This window comes from Phocoena phocoena, chromosome 1, assembly GCF_963924675.1.
Source record: "Phocoena phocoena chromosome 1, mPhoPho1.1, whole genome shotgun sequence".
Classification (NCBI taxonomy): Eukaryota; Metazoa; Chordata; class Mammalia; order Artiodactyla; family Phocoenidae; genus Phocoena; species Phocoena phocoena.
In genome coordinates, this window is record NC_089219.1 from 20,815,196 (window position 1) to 20,835,192 (window position 19,997).

General features: G+C 45.6%; 1 protein-coding gene across 2 annotated transcripts in view; it reads left to right on the forward strand.

Moving 5' to 3' along the window:
• Positions 1-393: 393 nt before the first annotated feature.
• Positions 394-19,997, forward strand: part of ARID1A (AT-rich interaction domain 1A) — a 70,061-nt gene continuing 50,457 nt past the window's right edge. For both annotated transcript variants that reach the window (XM_065895320.1, XM_065895328.1), the window contains exon 1: positions 394-1,530. In XM_065895320.1, coding sequence (XP_065751392.1) covers positions 394-1,530 — 1,137 coding nt within the window. The remainder of the gene's footprint in view (positions 1,531-19,997) is intronic.

A 19,997-nucleotide genomic window follows, 5' to 3' on the forward strand; every position in this document is an offset into this window, starting at 1 on the left:
CTCCTCCTTTCTCCGGCAGCAGAAAGCGGAGAGTCACAGCGGGGCCAGGCCCTGGGGAGCGGAGCCTCCGCCGCCCCCCTCATTCCCAGGCAAGGGCTTGGGGGGAATGAGCCGGGAGAGCCGGGTCCCGAGCCTACAGAGCCGGGAGCAGCTGAGCCGCCGGCGCCTCGGCCGCCGCCGCCTCCTCCTCCTCCGCCGCCGCCAGCCCGGAGCCTGAGCCGGCGGGGCGGGGGGGAGAGGAGCGAGCGAGCGCAGCGCAGCAGCGGAGCCCCGCGAGGCCCGCCCGGGCGAGTGGGGAGGGCAGCCCGGGGGATTCGGCCCCGGGGCGGGGTGGGAGGGGGAAAGAAGACGAAGACAGGGCCGGGTCTCTCTGCGGACGAGACAGCGGGGATCATGGCCGCGCAGGTCGCCCCCGCCGCCGCCAGCAGCCTGGGCAACCCGCCGCCGCCGCCCTCGGAGCTGAAGAAAGCGGAGCAGCAGCAGCGGGAGGAGGCGGGGGGCGAGGCGGCGGCGGTAGCGGCCGAGCGCGGGGAAATGAAGGCAGCCGCCGGGCAGGAAAGCGAGGGCCCCGCCGTGGGGCCGCCGCAGCCACTGGGAAAAGAGCTGCAGGACGGGGCTGAGAGCAATGGGGGTGGCGGCGGCGGCGGAGCCGGCGGCGGTGGCGGGCCCGGCGCGGAGCCGGACCTGAAGAACTCGAACGGGAACGCGGGCCCTAGGCCCGCCCTGAACAATAACCTCACGGAGCCGCCCGGCGGCGGTGGTGGCGGCAGCAGCGACGGGGTGGGGGCGCCTCCTCACTCAGCCGCGGCCGCCTTGCCGCCCCCAGCCTACGGCTTCGGGCAACCCTACGGCCGGAGCCCGTCTGCCGTCGCCGCCGCGGCGGCCGCCGTCTTCCACCAACAACATGGCGGACAACAAAGCCCTGGCCTGGCAGCGCTGCAGAGCGGCGGCGGCGGCGGGGGCCTGGAGCCCTACGCGGGGCCCCAGCAGAACTCGCACGACCACGGCTTCCCCAACCACCAGTACAACTCCTACTACCCCAACCGCAGCGCCTACCCCCCGCCCCCCCAGGCCTACGCGCTGAGCTCCCCGAGAGGTGGCACTCCGGGGTCCGGCGCGGCGGCGGCCGCCGGCTCCAAGCCGCCTCCCTCCTCCAGCGCCTCCGCCTCCTCGTCGTCTTCGTCCTTCGCTCAGCAGCGCTTCGGGGCCATGGGGGGAGGCGGCCCCACAGCGGCCGGAGGGGGAACCCCCCAGCCCACCGCCACCCCCACCCTCAACCAACTGCTCACGTCGCCCAGCTCGGCCCGGGGCTACCAGGGCTACCCCGGGGGCGACTACGGCGGCGGGCCCCAGGACGGGGGCGCTGGCAAGGGCCCGGCGGACATGGCCTCGCAGTGCTGGGGGGCTGCTGCTGCTGCGGCGGCGGCGGCGGCGGCCGCCTCGGGAGGAGCCCAACAAAGGAGCCACCACGCGCCCATGAGCCCCGGGAGCAGCGGCGGCGGGGGTCAGCCGCTCGCCCGGACCCCGCAGGTACACGGCTGAGTGGGGAGGGGCCTGGGGCGAGCGGGGTCATGGGAGTGGGGGGGCGGCGGCGGGGAGCAGGCCACAGCCGTGGGCTGCCCCCAGTCCGGGGCCCCCACTGCTGGGGAGCTGCCATTGTCTCGCTCTTCCCTCTTAAAATGGCTGCCTGTCTGCCTTACTCTCTTTCCCTCCTTCAGCCTTTGTGTGGGGCTTTCCCTGAGGTGTCTGCTCCCCTTCTCCCTCTACCCTGGTGCCTTCCAGCTCTGGGAGTCTCCCAGGGGGTGCGAAGCAGAGTGTGCGGGAAAGGGCCCGGCCCGGGGTGACGGGGTGCTGGGGGGTCAGGTTAGGGGTATAGGCAGTGCTAGGAGGTCTGGAGTTGAGTGAACAGTTATTTGCTCACCTGCCGCTCCTCTCTGCTCCTCCCCCCACCGCCCACCTTCTTCTAGGCCGGTCCCCATCTGTGTTTTCAAGGAGGGGCCCCTCGGGCTCGGGGGGACCTCGAGGGAGGGCAGGGGCCTGCTTGGGAGCAGCTAGAGGACGGCTGCGGTCCACCCAGGGCAGCCCGGGCCGTCTCCTGTCTTAGTCTCCGTCGGCCCTGTGGCCTGGGCTTCTCCCTGGAAGTGCTGGTAAACAGCTGAGTGATTGGAGTAGTAAGTGCAGATTGCTTTGGTTTGGGATTTGAATTATGGAGGTAAAATCCTTCTGTCAAAGCCAGGAGACAGTTGGTCTTAGGTTGACATCCTATCTGTGATCTGATTGGCTCCCCATCTCCTGCTCTTGGCCATTTATAATTGCCTCTGATGTAATGGTACAACAATCCTGATGAGCTCATAAACTTTTACACTCTGCTTTTCTACCAGTGATAACCCAAACCATCGCTGCCACTATCTGCCTTTTATTCCAGAGCTGAAATTGGCTGTGACCTTGAGGAGGGAGGTTTAAGCAGCAATACTGTATCAGCAGGAGCAGAGTCCCAGACAGGCTGCCCTTGTTACATTGTGCCCGAAACAAAAGAGGAGGCAGTGGCATTTTGCTTGTACCTTGGATTTATTTTGCTTGTTATGTTTTATGCAGACTGAAATAGATTCTGTGTTGTCAGAACAGTAGCTGAGTTTTTCTCTACAATGGGTTTGCTGTTTGTTTTGGTTTTGTGACTTTCCTGATGGTATAAATGACTTCTTTGATGGCTCTGTAGATGCGTTTGTCTTGAGTAATTTTGACCCTGTTCGCTTTGCAGAACTGATATTATTTTACTGACCTTTTTATTGAGTGGCAAATGTGGGAACTTTATCAGAGGGGGTAGGAAAAAACTTTGAGAACTGAAAGCTTTCTGAAAGAGAATTTCATATTTAGGTGTTCTGTTTTAAGGAAGGCTGGCCTCATTATTTGTTTACATGTTAACACTTTCTTTTGTTAATTGAACTTGGGGAGAGCAGATCAATTTAAAGGGAAGGACATCTTTTTTGATCTTGAGAGGGGCTGTTTCTTAAAGGCTTGGCTTGGTGAAATTTATCATTTGTTCCTGGAAATATCAAAAAGCCTAGTTTTCTATTTTGTCATCATTCATTTTACAGCTTTGAAATAGAGGTCAACCAGTTTTTTTCTTTGCATTTTAAGTTCCATTTATTTCTGTCTTCCAAGATAACAAAAATATGACCTACAATGATACTTAAGACTTGCTTAGAAATTACAACTTTTAGATGTGTTTTTATGTATTCTGTTTTATTTTGCCCTTCCTCTTCATCATGTTCTGTCTTCAGTGCTTTGGCCAGGAATATTGGGTATTCTTTGGAGTCATCTATCTTTTCAAAGCAGAAAAAAGTCTTCCTTCATGTCTGCCCCTCTCCCAACAGTACCCAGTTGTACCTTTGTCCTATGAGATTTTGTTCACATTTTGTTCACTTCGGCGGCCTAATTAGATGTATTCCCTCCCCATCTTAGAACTGCTTTTCTACTCTTACGTTGAGCTGGGAATTTTGAAAATATTTATGTCAGGTAGCAGGTTTAGAGGTCTGTGCCTTGACTCCGTGTCTCCCATGATGTTCTACATCTGGGCAAGAAATAGGGGAATTTTAAATTAGATTCCTAGTGTCTGGAGGAGAAATTTTGTCTTAGAACATCTTCTCTCTGGGTCATTCTATAGTTTATCTCTTTTCCCTCATTTTTTCCCTTTTGAGGGTGAGGGGGAAAGGAGGCTAAGAAATTTACTATTCTTAAACCATTAGATGAAATAATTTGGGGTAAGTCAAGGCTCATTTAAAAACAAAAATTAATTTGAATTCTTTCAGCTTGGGGATATTCAAGCAAATTCTTTTTTTTTTTTTTTTTTTTTTTGGTAAAACCAATTTTTGCCGTATAGTAATTTCTGTTTTTCAGTCATTAAATATTTGAGCACTTTCTATGTACTAGGCAGTATGGTCTGTGCTGGATAAATGGTAGGAAAGTAGATACAGTCCCTGTTTGGAAGCTTGTCTGTGCTGCCTTTGTGCAAATTTTCTTATTCCCTTTTAACATTAACAGGCCTAGCACTTCACACAACATAGATTCCTGTAGGATTTCAGTTCAGTTACCTGTTCTCCTGAGACCCAGAGCATGGGCTGGTGAGCATTCACTTGTAGAAGAGACAGTGCAACTTCCAGTTTTGTGGGTTGCTTCAGGTGTGTCATCTAGATGAAGGTTGTAGGTGGGTAGATTTCGTTCTGAATTCCTTTTTGCTACTTAAGGTTAAACTACTTGTCAGACCACGATGCCCTATTCTTAAGCATTCTTAAATAATAAGATCTTGGTTTGTTCTCTTCTTTCCCTAACTCAGTCGTAAATTAAGAGTTTTTTGCAAGTGTTTCACTTTGTTATAAGGCAGAAACTAACACACCATTGTAAAGCAATTATACTCTAATAAAGATGTTGGAAAAAAAAGTTTTTTGCAGGGACTTGATTAACACAGCTAAGGTGGTAATGTTCATTTGACTGAATCTTAGGTATGTGTGTGTATTGTGGCTCTGTCTTTTTCACAGGAGCTGGTTGGATCCCATCAAACAAACTTTTCCTTTATGCCTTTCCATAAGTAGTATTGTATCTCAAGGTGTTGAATCCTGCTACTGATGAAATACTTTTCAGTCACCTATGTTCTTGAACCTCGTGTAAAGCTTTTTTTTTTTTTTTTAGCTGTAGTACCTTGAGCTGGTAGACTACGCTCATCAAAGTAAAAAATCCAATAGAATATGTAGTCCAGGATCAAGGTGGATTTGATTGTAGAAGCTTGGCTGTTAGTTCCTGCTATGGAAATATCAAATGATATTTCCGACTCCTGGGAAACAAATACAGGAATCCTGGGCTTATGGGAATGCCTACTGGCAGAAATTCTGGGCTGGCTGAAACACAGGACTCTTGGAGCTCTCTCAAGTAGGAGGGATCAGGAAAACCACACTGAGACGGCACTTAGTTGTGAGGGCTTCATGTTTCTCTGCTTTCCATGAGAGAACTGGGCTGATGAAGGTTGGGATGATGGTGAGAGAAGAGAGAAAGCAGTCAGGCCCAAGGCTGGCTTCTTTGTATTGGGCCCTGTGGGGATTTTTTAAGGTTCCTTCCCTTGTGTGTGGCACAGAGTAACCATGACAAGTGGCACCTGCTGTAACAAGATGATTTGGATTGCATTAAATATTCATATGTTAGATTGACTCCTGTAGGGTGTGAAGTCTACAGTCACCCTTTTGCAAAGTTAGCGAACCTTATTGTGTGTATGTACGTATGTATGTATATATTTATGGCTGCGTTGGTCTGGGTACGGGCTTTCTCTAGTTGCGGCAAGCAGGGGCTGCACTTCCTTGCGGTGTGTGGGCTTCTCATTTCGGTGGCTTCTCTTGCTGTGGAGCACACGCTCTAGGTGCTCGGGCTTCAGTAGTTTCAGCACGCGGGCTCTAGAGCGCAGGCTTGGTAGTTCTGGCTCACAGGCTTAGTTGTCCCATGGCATGTGGGATCTTCCTGGACCAGGGATTGAAGCTATGTCTCCTGCATCAGCAGGCGGATTCTTAACCACTGCGCCCCAGGGAAGTCCCAGTGAACCTTTTTTAAAACGTGGAAATAAGCTAAGAAAGTAATGGTCAGGGTCTTTTCCCATTCCCATCCCCCAAAGTTTGTATTGATTGGCGTCAAATCCCAAAATTCTAGAAGCAACTGAAGCATGCAAATATGGCTAAAATATGGCATTCAAAATGAATTGGCACTAAATAGTTCTTTCCTGCCAGTGAGATGGGATGATACCTTGGTCTCTGAAATGGAGTCCTGATTCCCTTGGCTTTCATTTCTGGGTTTTTCCCTGTTTAGATAGGTCATTATCATTACTGATGTGCATCGAGTTGTGTGTGGTATAGTAGTGAGCAGTAAAGAGTGCAGGAGTCAGAAGGAAGAGGAGCTTTGGTTCCAGATGCAGCTCTGGATTAAGCTGTGTGACTTTGGGCAGGGCATTTGCCTTCTCTGTTTCATTTTCTCTTCGCTGGTAAAGCAAAGCTGGTGAACTGCATAACCTTCTCTGATGCTACACATCTGTCTGTGCTTCCATACGTGGCTTGTTAGGAGGGCAGCTTCTTCCTGTACCTTTTTCAACAGGGATCCTGAGACCATCTTTCTTTCCCTGGGCTCAAGGAACTCAAGTCTGTTTTCTCTTGAGGACTTACAGGAGCAAGATCTAAATAGTTGGGTGCCACTGTGGTCTGTGGCCCTTCACAGAAAAGGCCCTACCAGATTGTTTTGCTTTGAGACTGTTAATCTGGTTGTCATTAGTCATTCCACCTGGCTGGTGGTATTAATACACTAAACAGTAATTGAAAAATTAGACTTCATTAGAGCAAGACTTGAAAAATAGTTCCTTCAGAATCTCCATGAGGGGATTTTGGCTAGATTAGGGAGGGGGTGAGGAGTGGATATTCATAAATTCAGCATTAACACTGTTTCTTTGGTGGGGGGTGGATAGGAAGGTGGGGAGAGGTAGTATTAAGCTCTCCAGACTCTTCTGGTGTTTGGGCAGGTCTAGGTCTGGTTTGGGCAGTTGGTTGTAATCTGAGTGCCTGAACTTGCCCTGTAAGTTTTGCTGAGAGAGGAGCAAAAGTTCCTGAGACTGGAACAGGAACAGGAAAAGCTAAGCGTCTCAGGGTCAGCTTCATAGGTGTATTGCCATTTCTCATACCCCTGTTGTTTTTTTAAAACTATGTTGTGTGGTTTGCAGTTGGTCCTGGAAATGCTGTTCTTTCGGCTGTTCTCCAGTATACCAGAATTTCCAATTTTTCTCCTCCTGGTTTAGTAGTTAAAAAGTATAATTTAGGCATCTTAGAGGTGTGCTAGAAGGAAGCTTCCCTTTATGAAAGAGGGAAAAAGGTAGAGGGAAAGGTGTTTGCTAATTCTTTGCTTGACACAGCAGCTTCTTCTCTCTGAAGGAGCCAAGTGTTTCAGAGCTTTGTGTAAATACTTGCTGAGCTGTCAATATGTACCCAGGAGGTTTCTATAGTAAGATGTAAACGGCTCTATAGAATGTTTGACAGGCAAATTAATAAACAGTTTTCAAGCAAAGATAATGCTAGTTTCTTCTCACGTGGTGGAATAAAATAACATTGGAGAAAAAGACTTGGGGGTAGGGAAGAGAGGGTAATTACGCTGGGGGGTAGAGGTGGGGGTGGAGAGCATGGAGATGAGAAGAAATGATCTAAAAGAGGTTTGAAGTGAAAAGATGATGCCCTGGAAGAGAAACCTCCCTGGTTCTGGCTCCATGCTGAGTTCAGGGCACGTGGAGCCCTGTTTAAAATCAGTTGCAGTTTCAGAGTGAAAATAAACAGAAGTTTGGAAAGAAGGTCCTAATTTTCAGTTAGTGAACTAAGTGTGCTCCTAAAGCTTGCTTTATGAGACTGTGAGTTTTAAATTTAAAGCATTGTTCTTTCAGAACGTTTCTGTAGTTTGGTGAGATGTTTTTAGGGTTGGGTTTGCATTTTTGGAATACCAAAAAGGAAAAAAAGATACTACTACTTCAGTGCTGTCCTCAGCCTCTGTTCTGCTTTGGCTCGCAGGATTATAAGCCCACTCCTCCAAGGGCCAGGTTTAATTTTTTTTTAATTAATTAATTAATTTATTTTTGGCTGCATTGGGTCTCCGTTGCTGCGTGCAGGCTTTCTCTAGTTGTGGTGAGAGGGGGCTACTCTTCATTGTGGTGCGCGGGCTCCTCACTGTGGTGGCTTCTCTTGTTAGGGAGCACGGGCTCTAGGCGCTCGGGCTTCAGTAGTTGTGGCACGTGGGCTCAGTAGTTGTGGCTCACGGGCTTAGTTGCACCAGGCTTAGTGGGATCTTCCTGGACCAGGGCTCGAACCCGTGTCCCCTCCTGCATTGGCAGGCGATTTTTAACCACTGTGCCACCAGGGAAGCCCGGGCTGGGTTTAATTTATATAGCTTTTACTGGACTCCTGTGCATCACTTATTTTTTGTTTGTTTGTTTTTGGTTTTGTTTGCGGTACGCGGGGGGCCTCTCACCGCTGTGGCCTCTCCCGCTGCAGAGCACAGGCTCCGGACGCGCAGGCTCAGCGGCCATGGCTCACGGACCCAGCCGCTCCGCGGCATGTGGGATCCTCCCGGACCGGGGCATGAACCCGTGTCCCCTGCATCGGCAGGCGGACTCTCAACCACTGCGCCACCAGGGAAGCCCCATCACTTATTTTTATATTAAAATTAATGCCCCAGGTTCCTGGGTCATTACAGTGTTTGCGGAGTCGCTAAGTCCTGCCTGAAGGGTTATGTGAGTAGATTCAATCTTTGTTTTTAAAATTGCCATTTTAGGATTAAAAACGTTTCTGGTTCTTCTGGTGAAACATTCTTTTTATGGAGGAGGAGGTATTTTAGAAGTGTTTTATCTGTCTGCCTATGGTACTCTCCCTTGGTAGCCTTGTGAGATGACCGGATTTACTTTCTCAAAGTCTCTTTTTAAACGTAATCCACTGACTCTGACACCAGTGTTCTTCACAAGAAGTGTTCTTTAGACCAGAGTCCTGGAAGTGCCTTTTTGACTCAGCATAGTAGTAGGGAGTATGAATGTAATTATGGCCCTGACCATAATTTTTAGTTAGGTTCAGCTAACTCACCAAAGGCTATCAGCTTGTTTTAAAACAAGATACAAAAACTTGGGTTGACACTGACATTGATTGCCCAGGCCTTTCCCCAGTATGGTGGTAGGGAGGGTATTAGAACTTCAGGCTTGTTGCTGAGAGGATGATTTCTAGCTCAGGGGGGTCTGGAGATTCAAATGGGGGTGGGATGTAGCTCTTTGTGAACATACCTACTAGATACTAGGGAGGGACTTAAAAGATAGAGGCAATATCTGCTTCAGAGGAATTTAGTTTTCTTGGGAAGCATGCTTACGTGTACACATTTGGAAAACTTGCAAAGCAGGGTTTTACAAATGGATACAGACCAAACTAAGTGTATGGACTGAAGGAATCTGAGAATAAGGAGCAATGACATTTGGGCAGAGTAAACCTGGGACAGCTTTCCAGAGGCAGTGATTTGTGAAGTTAAATGTCCAAGAAGGCGAAAGTTAAAATATTAATTTGCTTCTTCATAATGCTACTCTGAGTTTCATGGGCTTTATAGAATTCAAGTTACACATCCATCCCCAGACCTGTAGTTGTCTCATTCTGGTGACTTTGAGAATTTGGACTGTAACCAGTTCCATGAAAGAGAGTGGTTTCAGGGTCTTAGTGGTTCCTGTGGTTATGTGGGGCCTTTAGTACAACCTGCCAAGTTCTTGGCTAGTTCAGAGGCCCTTTTGTAGTAATTTTGGGTTTGGAAGGTTGTGTCACCTTCAGAGTTGTGTGCCCTGGACAACTCTACAGTGATAGTCGTTCAACTTTGGTTAGAGAGCCTGAGTTTTTTCTTTTTCGGCAAAGTTAATTGACCTTTCTTAAAACGGGAGCCATGAGGTACCTGTCTGGACTCAGGCTGCTGCTGTTTCTGAAGGTTTGGGAGCTGTGCTCAAGCTGAGTTGCTTGGATCAGACCTTATATTGAGGGTTGTTGGGTGGGTAAGCCTGCACATACGCAGTTTGCCCATCTGTTCACAGAAATGGTCTTTAATATTGTTTTTGATTAGGTTGGCTGTGGCCAAGAAGCTCATAAATGCTGCAAACACATGCTCATTCCTTATGGGAGCCTCTGAAATGTAGTGATTTTGGTTTCTCTTTACCTGCTAGTCCATGTGCGATTGGATCACATGTGATTTCTGGCACTTTTCAAATGGTAAGTGGATGCTGAACAACTGAAGATGCTTGGAGGGTCCAGTACCAGGCTACTACAGTGCTTCCACCTGGAAGAGGAGGGTAGGTTACACTGTTCCAGTATAAGGATATGGAGTCTTGAATACAGATTCTAGTTTGGAAATATCTCTTCCACCATCTTTACCTTGCCATTCTGGCATTTTGCAAAAGTGAGTTTCCAGTAACTCAGAATTGGGTACAGTGGTTCCAGCAAGTGTGTAGGGGCTTGAGACGAACTCCTTAGTCAGTCCAGGTTTTAAGAATCCAAGTTGGGGTGAATGTTGACTTAACTGCCTTGAGTATTCTTCCCTGAACTTGCTCTTCCCCCTATTTAAATGGATGGCATTAGTATTTATTGAATTTGAAGGGACATCTGAGTGAACTTTTATTTTTGTCAGTCATTTGTGCATACTAGAAGATGGTCTTGGGACAGGTTGAGTCTGTATTTCCCAGTGGCTTCTGCATTTTCTAAGGGTGGACTGCAGTGGGAAGAAGTCTAATGCCAAGAATGCATTCCAACATGCTGCAGAGTAGGAAATTTGATCCCTAAAATGTTGACTTAGTGTTGGTTATGGTACATATTAGAAATCACTCAGTAATCCAGGACAGATTTTTGTCATCCTCCAGGAAGTTAATGTTGGTATGAAATACTAAGGGGCTTTGGGCACTGGGCTGTGCGCTCTGCAGGCCCAGAGTGCTGCTTGAATATGAAGAGGAAATGTGCCGTGTGCGTTTTTTTTTCTCTTTTGCATTTGGGCTTCCTTATGGCTTCATTGCTTTTGGGTTCGTAAGTCTGCAATGTTAGGTATTAGACTTCCTCCTCCCTTGGCACTGGCACGTTCATGATTTTTTTGTGGCTCATCACCAGCAGCCAAGATTTTTGTATGCTTTTCCCTCTTAAACTTGTTAGCTTTCAGCTTGCTTGTTTATAGACGTCTCTGTTAAAAGGAACTCCCCCCTCAAGATCTAGCACCAGCATGACGGCAGCAGGGGAGTTTAGGGATTGGTGTGATATTTGAAAACCCATTTGCTGTGCGCTTAGTGTCTTTATTTTGCCTCCTGTTTTCCTTGAGGTCACAACTTGCATGAGTGCATCTGGGTCCAGCTGTTTATTCTCAACTGACTGGTGCCTGGTGTACTTTGACTTTAAGAAGAGTGTGAGTTCAGCCACGTGGTAGAGGATTAAAGGCTACATCGTGCTGGGTGCTTCCTTTAAGAGGAAACAGATATGTCTTTGGGCTCTTCTTGCCCAGTGATTTCCCCTCTCTCTTGGGTAGACCTTATTACAGCTTTCTGTTGTTCTTAGAGAACAAATCACCTGAGCAGAATGCTGGGAATTGGTTGCTCTTTGTTACTACATCTTTTCTGGTGAATACAGATGGCTTTGTCTCTTGCCTTTTGGACAAGATTCTGTTCTGGTTGGAAGGTGATGGAGTTTCATGGCATTAGTTTAGGAGTGTGAAACTCTTGATTCACATTCGGATAACCTGCCTTTCGTTTCCAGACTTCTAACTTTTTACCTGTTTAGGAATCTGGGCTGCCAAAGATATTAATAAGGATTTGGGGATCAATTCTATAGGTAGTTTGTCCACAACTTTGTCCTGGGCCAGGGGTAGGCCAGGGACCTCACTGAGTTCCCTGTTTTCAAGTGATGCTGTGTTGGGGGTGAATATTAATGATAATTACCATGTAGTTGAGTACTTGCTATGTGCCAAGCACTATGCTTGGGTCTGTCCATGAATTTCTTTGTTTAATCTTCACAATCATGAGAGGTGGGTTCTAGAGTTATTCCTCCCACTTTACAGATGAGGAAGTAGAGTAAGAATGAGAAATTCGCCCTAGGACAAAAAACTAGTAAAAGGTAGGGTTTAGGTTTGAATCAAGGTTTGTCTGATTCTCCAGAGCTGTGTAACATTATAAAATACTAAGTTTGCTTCTCCAAAATAAATTATTCAAGCACTAGACCTTGTTGGGACATTATTTTTTGCAATAATCTAGAACTCTTTTTTTAAAAAACTATTTAGTTATTTAGGCTGTGCCAGGTCTTCATTGCGGCATGCGAGACCTTTAGTTGCAGCGTGCATGTGGGATCTAGTTCCCCGACCAGGGATGGAACCCGGGCCCCCTGCATTGGGAGCTCAGATTCTTAGCCACTGGACCACGAAGGAAGTCCCTAGAACTCTTAAATGGGGTGAAAGACTGAAAAGCCTTTAGTTACAGTTTGACATTATGCCTAGATTTCTGTCCCATCCATCTCTTCCATTTAGAATTTTATTTAGGTTTTTGATGAATGTCTATATGATCCCGATGGTAAGAATTGGCAGGATTTGGTCCTTAGGCCCTTTTCTCTTTGAGAGTGGGGATAGAGGTAGGATTCAGGCTCAAAGATAGAGCCCTTCACTTTGACCTAAATGAGAGTAACTTGCATTATGAAAATATTTGCAGAGTGATTTTACTTTCTAGAACTTGGAGCACTCACTGGAGAGATGAGGATTATTGTCTCAATTTTCCACTTCAGGGAAGTGAACACGTAAAGGTTAAGTGCCTCACACAGCTTCATGTCAGAGTCAGCTCTAAAAGCGAGGTTTAAAGTTCCCTTAGGCTGTGTGACTTGAGGCAAGTCACTTCTCTGAATCTGTATCCTCAACTGTATGATAAGGAAAAATATCTACTTGCAGCTGTAGTAAACATTAAATAACATATATGTAAGTATTACTTGTTATCCAATAAAATTCGAACACAGCTCCTAGTTGGTAGAGGCCCCTGCTTGAGAGGGGGATAGAATTGAATGGTTAAAGACAAACAGCATTAGTCTGTGCTGAATTAAAAGCTATCCCATAGTTTTTATCTGGGCCCATAGCATTTTTACCTGGGCCCTGTTTAGAAATGCAAATACTCATCCAGACGTACTGAATCCAAAACTCTGGCAGTATGTTTTAACAAAACCTCCAGGCCACTATAATGCACACTCAAGTTTGAGAACTACTGGATTTATGCTCAGCTAGGCTACAGAATATATCTGAAATACCTGAGGGGCTTCTTCCAAATTATACCAAAGGCTAATGTTTCAGATGTATCTGCCCGTCCCATGATGTTGAAAGTGTGTTATTGGTTGGAGAAAAGGTTAAAAGTGCTAGGGGTTGGGGGAGAAGAAAGAAAGTACTTTTGAGATGGATCTTCTATACAGTAATGACACACTCTGTTTGTTTATAGGACCTAGGGACTCCCTGCCCTCCGTTTCTCTTTTAGCTCTTTGGTGGCGTAGCATGAGGATGGTTCTGGTTTGATGAAGGTGGAAAAGCTCATTTTAGGGTGGTGGCCTCCAAGTATGACCAGTTGATAAAACTGCCCAAAAAAGTCATTCTTGAAAATGCGCCTCAGAGGCTAGTATTTGAAACCTTAATTAAATGCCATGATATCCTCTCTGCTCGTTGATGGCCAGCTGATCTGAGAATCTGGTGGTCTCTGAGTATAGACCATTCTTAATGACTTCCCTCTGTCTCTCATCCTCCACCCCTCAGTGCCCCAGTGGCCACCCTGAGTTTTGCTGTGATTCCTTTCCTTGTGTCCCTTGTTGTGAAGTCCTAGTAAATAAACCCTCTAAGAAGACTCCTGACAAGTTACCCCATCTCTGAAGTGTATGAGGTCTCTTCGAGGAATGGACATTTGAGCCAAAACCTGTCCCTAGTTGTATGACTTAATAAGGATTGTGCTTGGCACAGAGATGGAAGTTACAGAAATGGTCAGATAATAAACATTAATAATGCAAAGACCAAGTGGAGAACCAGTGTTGAAGTTCATGGGGGCTTTCTGAAAACCTGATGTGGTTTCTCAATCCTTCCCATTAAAAACATGTTTCCTGTACCAGACCTCTTTTCCCTCCTGCCTGAGAAGGGAAGCTGTGACCACTGTGACCTGGCTGCGATGAAGGCAGAGGCTTCCAGGAGGCAGTATGCTGACAGTTTGATCTGTGATTTGATATTTGTATGTACAGACAATACTCTGGTAGTCATATGTTCCGTGTGTGTGTTTTTGTGTTCTAGACTCACTTTATCATCCCTCTGCCATTCAGCTTTATTTTCTCTCTGTTCTTGTTTTTTTCCTTTTTCGTTCTTTCCTTTGGTTTCTAACTGTCAGTAGAATGCAAAGCACATGGAGACTTCAGTAGCTTTAACACACCAGAGCTGACAAAATGTCTTAAGAGAACCGGAGAGGCAATTTATACCACTTTCAGATCAACATCGTTTCAGTGAAGATTCCTGGTATCTGCTTACCTCTGTTGGAATGGCCTGGCTAACTAGAGGCAGGACGTGTCTTTGTCTAATAAACTAAGAAACAGAAGTTTCCTAGATGATCTCTCCCTCTTCTCTTTTCTCACCTTATTGCCTTTGGTCTGGAGACTTTCTTAGCCCTCCTTAATCTGTTTTGGAGGATCTGTTGGTCTAAGACAGATTTGTAACATTCTTGTTTTTCTTTCTAGTCTGTGATTTGAATCTTCTGCTTTCCCAGTGCAGCTTTGAATTGGCTTCTTTAAAACCCCTACATAAAACCTCAAGTGACCAATATGTGGTCTCATTATGGTATTTTGGGTTAAAATAAAATGAGATTGAGATTGCCTTATTCAAGGCACACAGAATTTCCCTTTGGTAAATGTGTCTGGGTGAGTGAACACAGCAATCTCAAAAGAGTGTATGAGCCAAAACAGACTTGGGGTGGGGTACGGATAAATATTAGCTAGATTTCCATAGCTTAGCGTGACAAGTATTCATCGCAATTTGATTATACTGGCCACAGATAGCAGGAAAGACAGCTGGTAACTTTGGTCTAGTCTCACGCATTTCTCGTATAAATGATGAAGCCAGGGTCTTCAGTACACATTTGTGTGGACAGTGGTGTAGAGGAGGGGAGGTTGGTACCAATGTACTTTTGGAGCTCTGAAAAGAATAGGAGAATCTATAGTACTCTATGGCTTTTCATTCAGGGAACTGCTGACCTTAAAAAAGCCTGAGGATTTGGAAGCATCTATAATCTTAATAAGGTAGGCTGTGCACTTGGCCGTTCTTTAACGTATTTTATTGTGCCTGTTATAGTGGACATAGGGGGACCAAGGGAAAGGCTGGCATTTTTGGAAAGTGGTCCAGGGCAGCCCTAGGAATTAATGAAAGTGCCATGGCTGCTGCTTCTCAGTGTCTTTATCAAAATATAGTACTTGATTGGATTGATTACAATCAAAGCATGATGGCAAACAGATTCCCCTACTGCATGTGAATCAAGTTCCTACAGCTAAGTGATGTCACAGATACCTTTTTTAGTATAGAAGGAAAAACTTGGGCAGAATGTAAAACTGTGCACTTAGAGATTTAGAACCTTTTTATATGACCCATGCCAGACCAAGTTTGGAGTTACAGATAAAGTAAAAGGAACGGGGGAAAAGAGAGCTTTTTAAAGGAGAAGGCAAGGAGGCCTTCAAGTTTTTTGGCTAGAAGCAGGTTTTGCCTTTGCCTTTTTTGTCTATTTTTGAGCAGTTATCTGTAAAGCAATTTAACATATGGAAGAGGGAGTAGTATTTTAGAAACTAGGTCAAAAGAACTAGGTGTGATTTAGAAGTGTTGTCTTTACTGAAAAGTTGATATATACTCTCCTGGGTAAAGCTCTGTTTGAAAGGCTATGTGCCCCTTGCCTCTCCATGTATCCCTTAAGTGTACCATATCAATTCCTGATAAATGACAAATAGGTAGGGAAGAAAATGTCTAAACCTACTTAGTGCTTCATTCTTGACCTACTCAGTTGGGCTGCGGTCCATCCACAATAAGGTCCTTTCCCTAGTAGAAGCACCAAAGGATGGTTTGTGGGAGGAAATACTTTTTTCTGATGTCAACCCATAACACCTCGTGTGGGTAGTCAGGTCTGTATATTGTTAAGTTTTTAATTATTAAGCATATACTGGAAGGCAAGTATACCAACCTGTTTTCCTTGTATACCATCAGGTTTTCTTGGACTTTGATCATATGCCCCATTTCTCAAGAATTTTCCAGATAAGAACTTGTTTTTTAGCTCACTTAATTGTCCGGTCCTGTTACTGAAATATTGTCTAATTTAAAGCATACAATAGTTGGGACTTGCCAGTGTAAGAAATCTTGCGGCAAAACTTCTTTTGAAAAACCTGTGAGTACCTGCCTACCATTTGGCAGTTGCTTACAGTAATGTAACAGCTACTTAAGGAGCTTCTACAGTGTATCAGGCAACAGGGTTCATAATGCCATGGAGTACTTTCTAGTAGGGAAAGATATATATAAATAATCACAAATAACTATATAATTATAATTGTATTAATGCACTGGGGAAGTACCGCCTTCAGTAAATTATTTTCCAACTATTTCATAAAGTAAATTTTGATTTATGATTACCTTGGCTAGTGGGTGACTTTGTACTGTTGAGCTCTTGGGACAGGTGCCAGTCAGTTCTGATTCCCTTTCCCATCACTGCTCCAGGGTCAATTGTTACAGGAAATTCTCCATCTCAGACTGGACTTGTAATGGGCTAGAGTCCATTATTTCTCAGTGAGGCTCTTCTTTGTGTGGAGATGCATTGCAGGACATTTGGCATCCTGCTCCCCAGGTAATAAATGCCGGTAATACCACAGAATCGCTGTGATAACCTAAAAGGCACTTTCGTACATTGGTTTCCAAACACTTCTCAGGGGCTAGTATTGCCCTGGTTGAAAACCGTTGGGCTTTACTGTCAGGATTCTTGGAAGGAGCTATTGAACAAATTCCTTTGGGAGAACAGACTGAAAGTAGGTAGAGCTTGAGAACTGGACTGGTCAACCCTTTTGGTGTCTAACTTGTGTGTGTGTTTAAATTTTCTTTATTTTAAAAAAATATTTATTTATTTTTGGCTGCGTTGGGTCTTCGTTGCTGTACATGGGGGCTACTCTTCGTTGCAGTGCACCAAAGTCGTCTTATTGCGGTGGCTTCTCTTTGTTGCAGAGCACAGGCTCTAGGCACGTGGCCTCAGTAGTTGTGGCACACAGGGTTAGTTGCTCCGCGGCATGTGGGATCTTCCTGGATCAGGGCTCGAACCCATGTCCCCTGCATTGGCAGGTGAATTTTTTTTTTTTCTTTTTTGCGGTACGCGGGCCTCTCACTGTTGTGGCCTCTCCCGTTGTGGAGCACAGGCTCCAGACGCGCAAGCTCAGCGGCCATGGCTCATGGGCCTAGCCACCCTTCGGCATGTGGGATCTTCCCGGACCGGGGCACAAACCCGTGTCCCCTGCATCGGCAGGCGGACTCTCAACCACTGCGCCACCAGGGAAGCCCGGCAGGCGGATTCTTAACCACTGCACCACCAGGGAAGTCCTGTAGTATTCTTGTTTTTTAAGTGGGTATTTTGAAACTGCTTTCAGCTCCATTCTGCTTTTTCTCCTATTGAGTATGGAGAGAGGGAAGTAATTTATTTGATTGTTAGTTAACTTCTAGTTGACCACTTTGGGTTTCTGGTCTTGAGTGTGTGGGACCAGACCTGGGTCTGGTTTCTAAGCTTTATTGCTTAGAAATTTGGAACTTGTGTAGGATGATAATAGCTAACATTTTGGGTGCTGGAGGTTATAGCAATCAAACACAGACACATACCTTGTATTCTAGCCTTGTAGCTTATACTAGTCTAGGATATAGACTTTAAACAAGATAAATAAGTAAACTTTAGTATATAGTATGCTTAGTGATATGTGCTCAGGAGCAAAGTTAATCAGGGATCAACTAATAAGAAGTGTGCAGGATTGAAATCTTAAATGGGTACCACAGGGGAGGCCAAAATGAAGGGATACTTGATGTGAGAGAGCTGTACTAATACCTGAGAGAAGAAAGAGTATTCCAGGTGGAGAGATCAGTGAATACAAAGACTCTGAGGCTGGAGCATGTCCAGCTGGTTTGAAGAACAATGTTTTGTTTCGTTTTAATGTATTAACTTATTCAACCCTGAGGGTGCTACTACTGCCGTCTCTATTCTGTTGATGTAGAAACTGAGGGACAGAGAAGTTGAAGGCATTGTGGAGGCAGAGCTCTTAGGACTTACTGTGTTGAACCAAAGCGTTTCCTCTCAGCATGAAAGAGGTTAGGAATTGCCAAGACCTCTAGAATTCCACTTTCTCTTTCACAGTCCCCTTTCTTTTCCTCTTTTAAAGTAGGAAAGTTTGTTTTACACACGGATGTCTACCTTCCCGGAGTTTATGTTCTAGTCTAGGATACAGACAGTGAACAAGGTAAATAAGTAAAGCATATAGTATTGTTAGTAATAGGTGGTCAGGTGAACAAGGCAGTTGGGGATTAAGTATAAGAATTTGGGAAATCTTGGCTTTGAGAATGCTGCTTATTTGGGAATCTGAGGTCCGTTCCTAGTTTTTCTCTATTGGCCAGGCACTGCCCTCTTCAGACCATAGGTTGGCTAAGGAAGCTGAACGTGATTCTGAGTTCTAGGGTCATTCTGTGCTGGAGATGGGAGGAGATTTGGAGGGAGGCCATGCAGCCCAAATGCTCCCAGACTGGACATGAGAATTGCCCGAGGAGATTCCTGGCCCCATCCCAGAGCTGCTGATTCAGAATCTAGAGGGCGGGATTCAAGTGTGTAGCTGAAGAGGTTAGGTACAGCCTGATTAGTGCCTACCCCTCTCTCCCCAGTTGATCAGAGAACTGGGATTGAAACTCAGGCATTGTCTTAGTCTATCTAGTGTACTCTTTTCACCGTGTTGTAATGCTGTCTTACTCTTGAGATTAAAAAGTTGTAAACAGGGGGATGTTTAATTTTATCAAATGGCATTTCATTCTTGTTTAATCATTGTCTTGGGGCCTTACTGTTTTATATATTATATACCTGGGTTTTAAGTAGTACCTGAAGAATTCTTTCTCAAGAAGGTATGTGTCTTTCTTAGAGGCTTTTGTAATTCATTGGAAATTGGGAGAAATTGGTTAGCTAAGTTTGGTCTTCCGAAAAAGGGATCATCATTTTTGGAAGAGCACTTTCTCTTTGAAAGGTGGCTAATGAAAGTGCTCTGGATGAGAAGAACTTTATCATTTGTTGGGGAATTTATTACTTTAATTACTCTACTTGCTTTATTTGAAGAGCTCTTTCAGGACCCAGCGAAGAAATAAAGAAATGCCAGCCACCTGGTTGTGGTTTTTCTGTCACGCCTCTTCTGGGGGACAGCTGCGAGGTGGTTATTACGGTTGGCTCTCATAATTTGTTTGAGTTTTGTGGAAGATTCAGTGACCTTTCCCCATTCGGTCTCTTTTTTCTACCCTTAGTGAGTTTTTTTCTGATTTTCTGGTCTGGAAAGATGGAGCACAGTAGCCTAAATACCTCTGAGCCAGGGAGAGAGCCAGGCATCTTGTCTTGTTCTCTATCACATTAGAGACAGTGTGGGTTGGAAGGTCCTGAGTCTGTTGTCAGGTTGCAGCCCCTCCTAGGAGTTCAGTCAGCTTGATGCTTCAGGTCATGTCTTTGAAATGGGCTCTTAAGGCTGCAAAGGGGAATGTGCCCTGATCTTCAAGAATCGTTTCTGTAAACAGAATGGGGTAGATAGAACTTTTAATTGACTTTGGGTTTTTTATTTATATTCAACTTGGACACTTACGGAACGCTGAAAGAATTTTTTAAAAAACTGTCTCTTTCAGGTGGTAGTTGTAAACTAGTTGTTGGTAATTCCTCTCTCACCATAGGCATATGGCCAGTTTGTTGAGAACTGGAATGAACTAGAGCTAAAATGAAAGAATTGTTTTCAGTCTCTTGTGAAGTAGAAAAATGGAGTGTGATTCTCAGGTTATGAATGATAAGAAACATAGGCTGAGTGGGTTGATCTCCTGGGTCAGGTGTTAGTATATCTGATGAGAGATTTTTATTTTCTTATCATCAGTATAGCTTCAGGAAATCAGTGATGTCTCTGGTGAGGCCAAATAGGAAGTGAAGAATCTCTTGTTATCCTGGGTCACATAAACAGTGGGCACATGACTGTTTAAATGCAAAACAAAATGAAGGGAAGGAATCTCCTTATTTTAGGAGGCAGGGTCTGGGGATAGAACTAAATGCAGGTTTCTGGGCAGTTTTTCCTTGATTGGGGTTGGGCCCCTAGACCAGTCTTCAAAGCCATGAAGTGTACTGGAGGAGTGAGAAAAAACAGGATGAGGATACAGATGTCTGT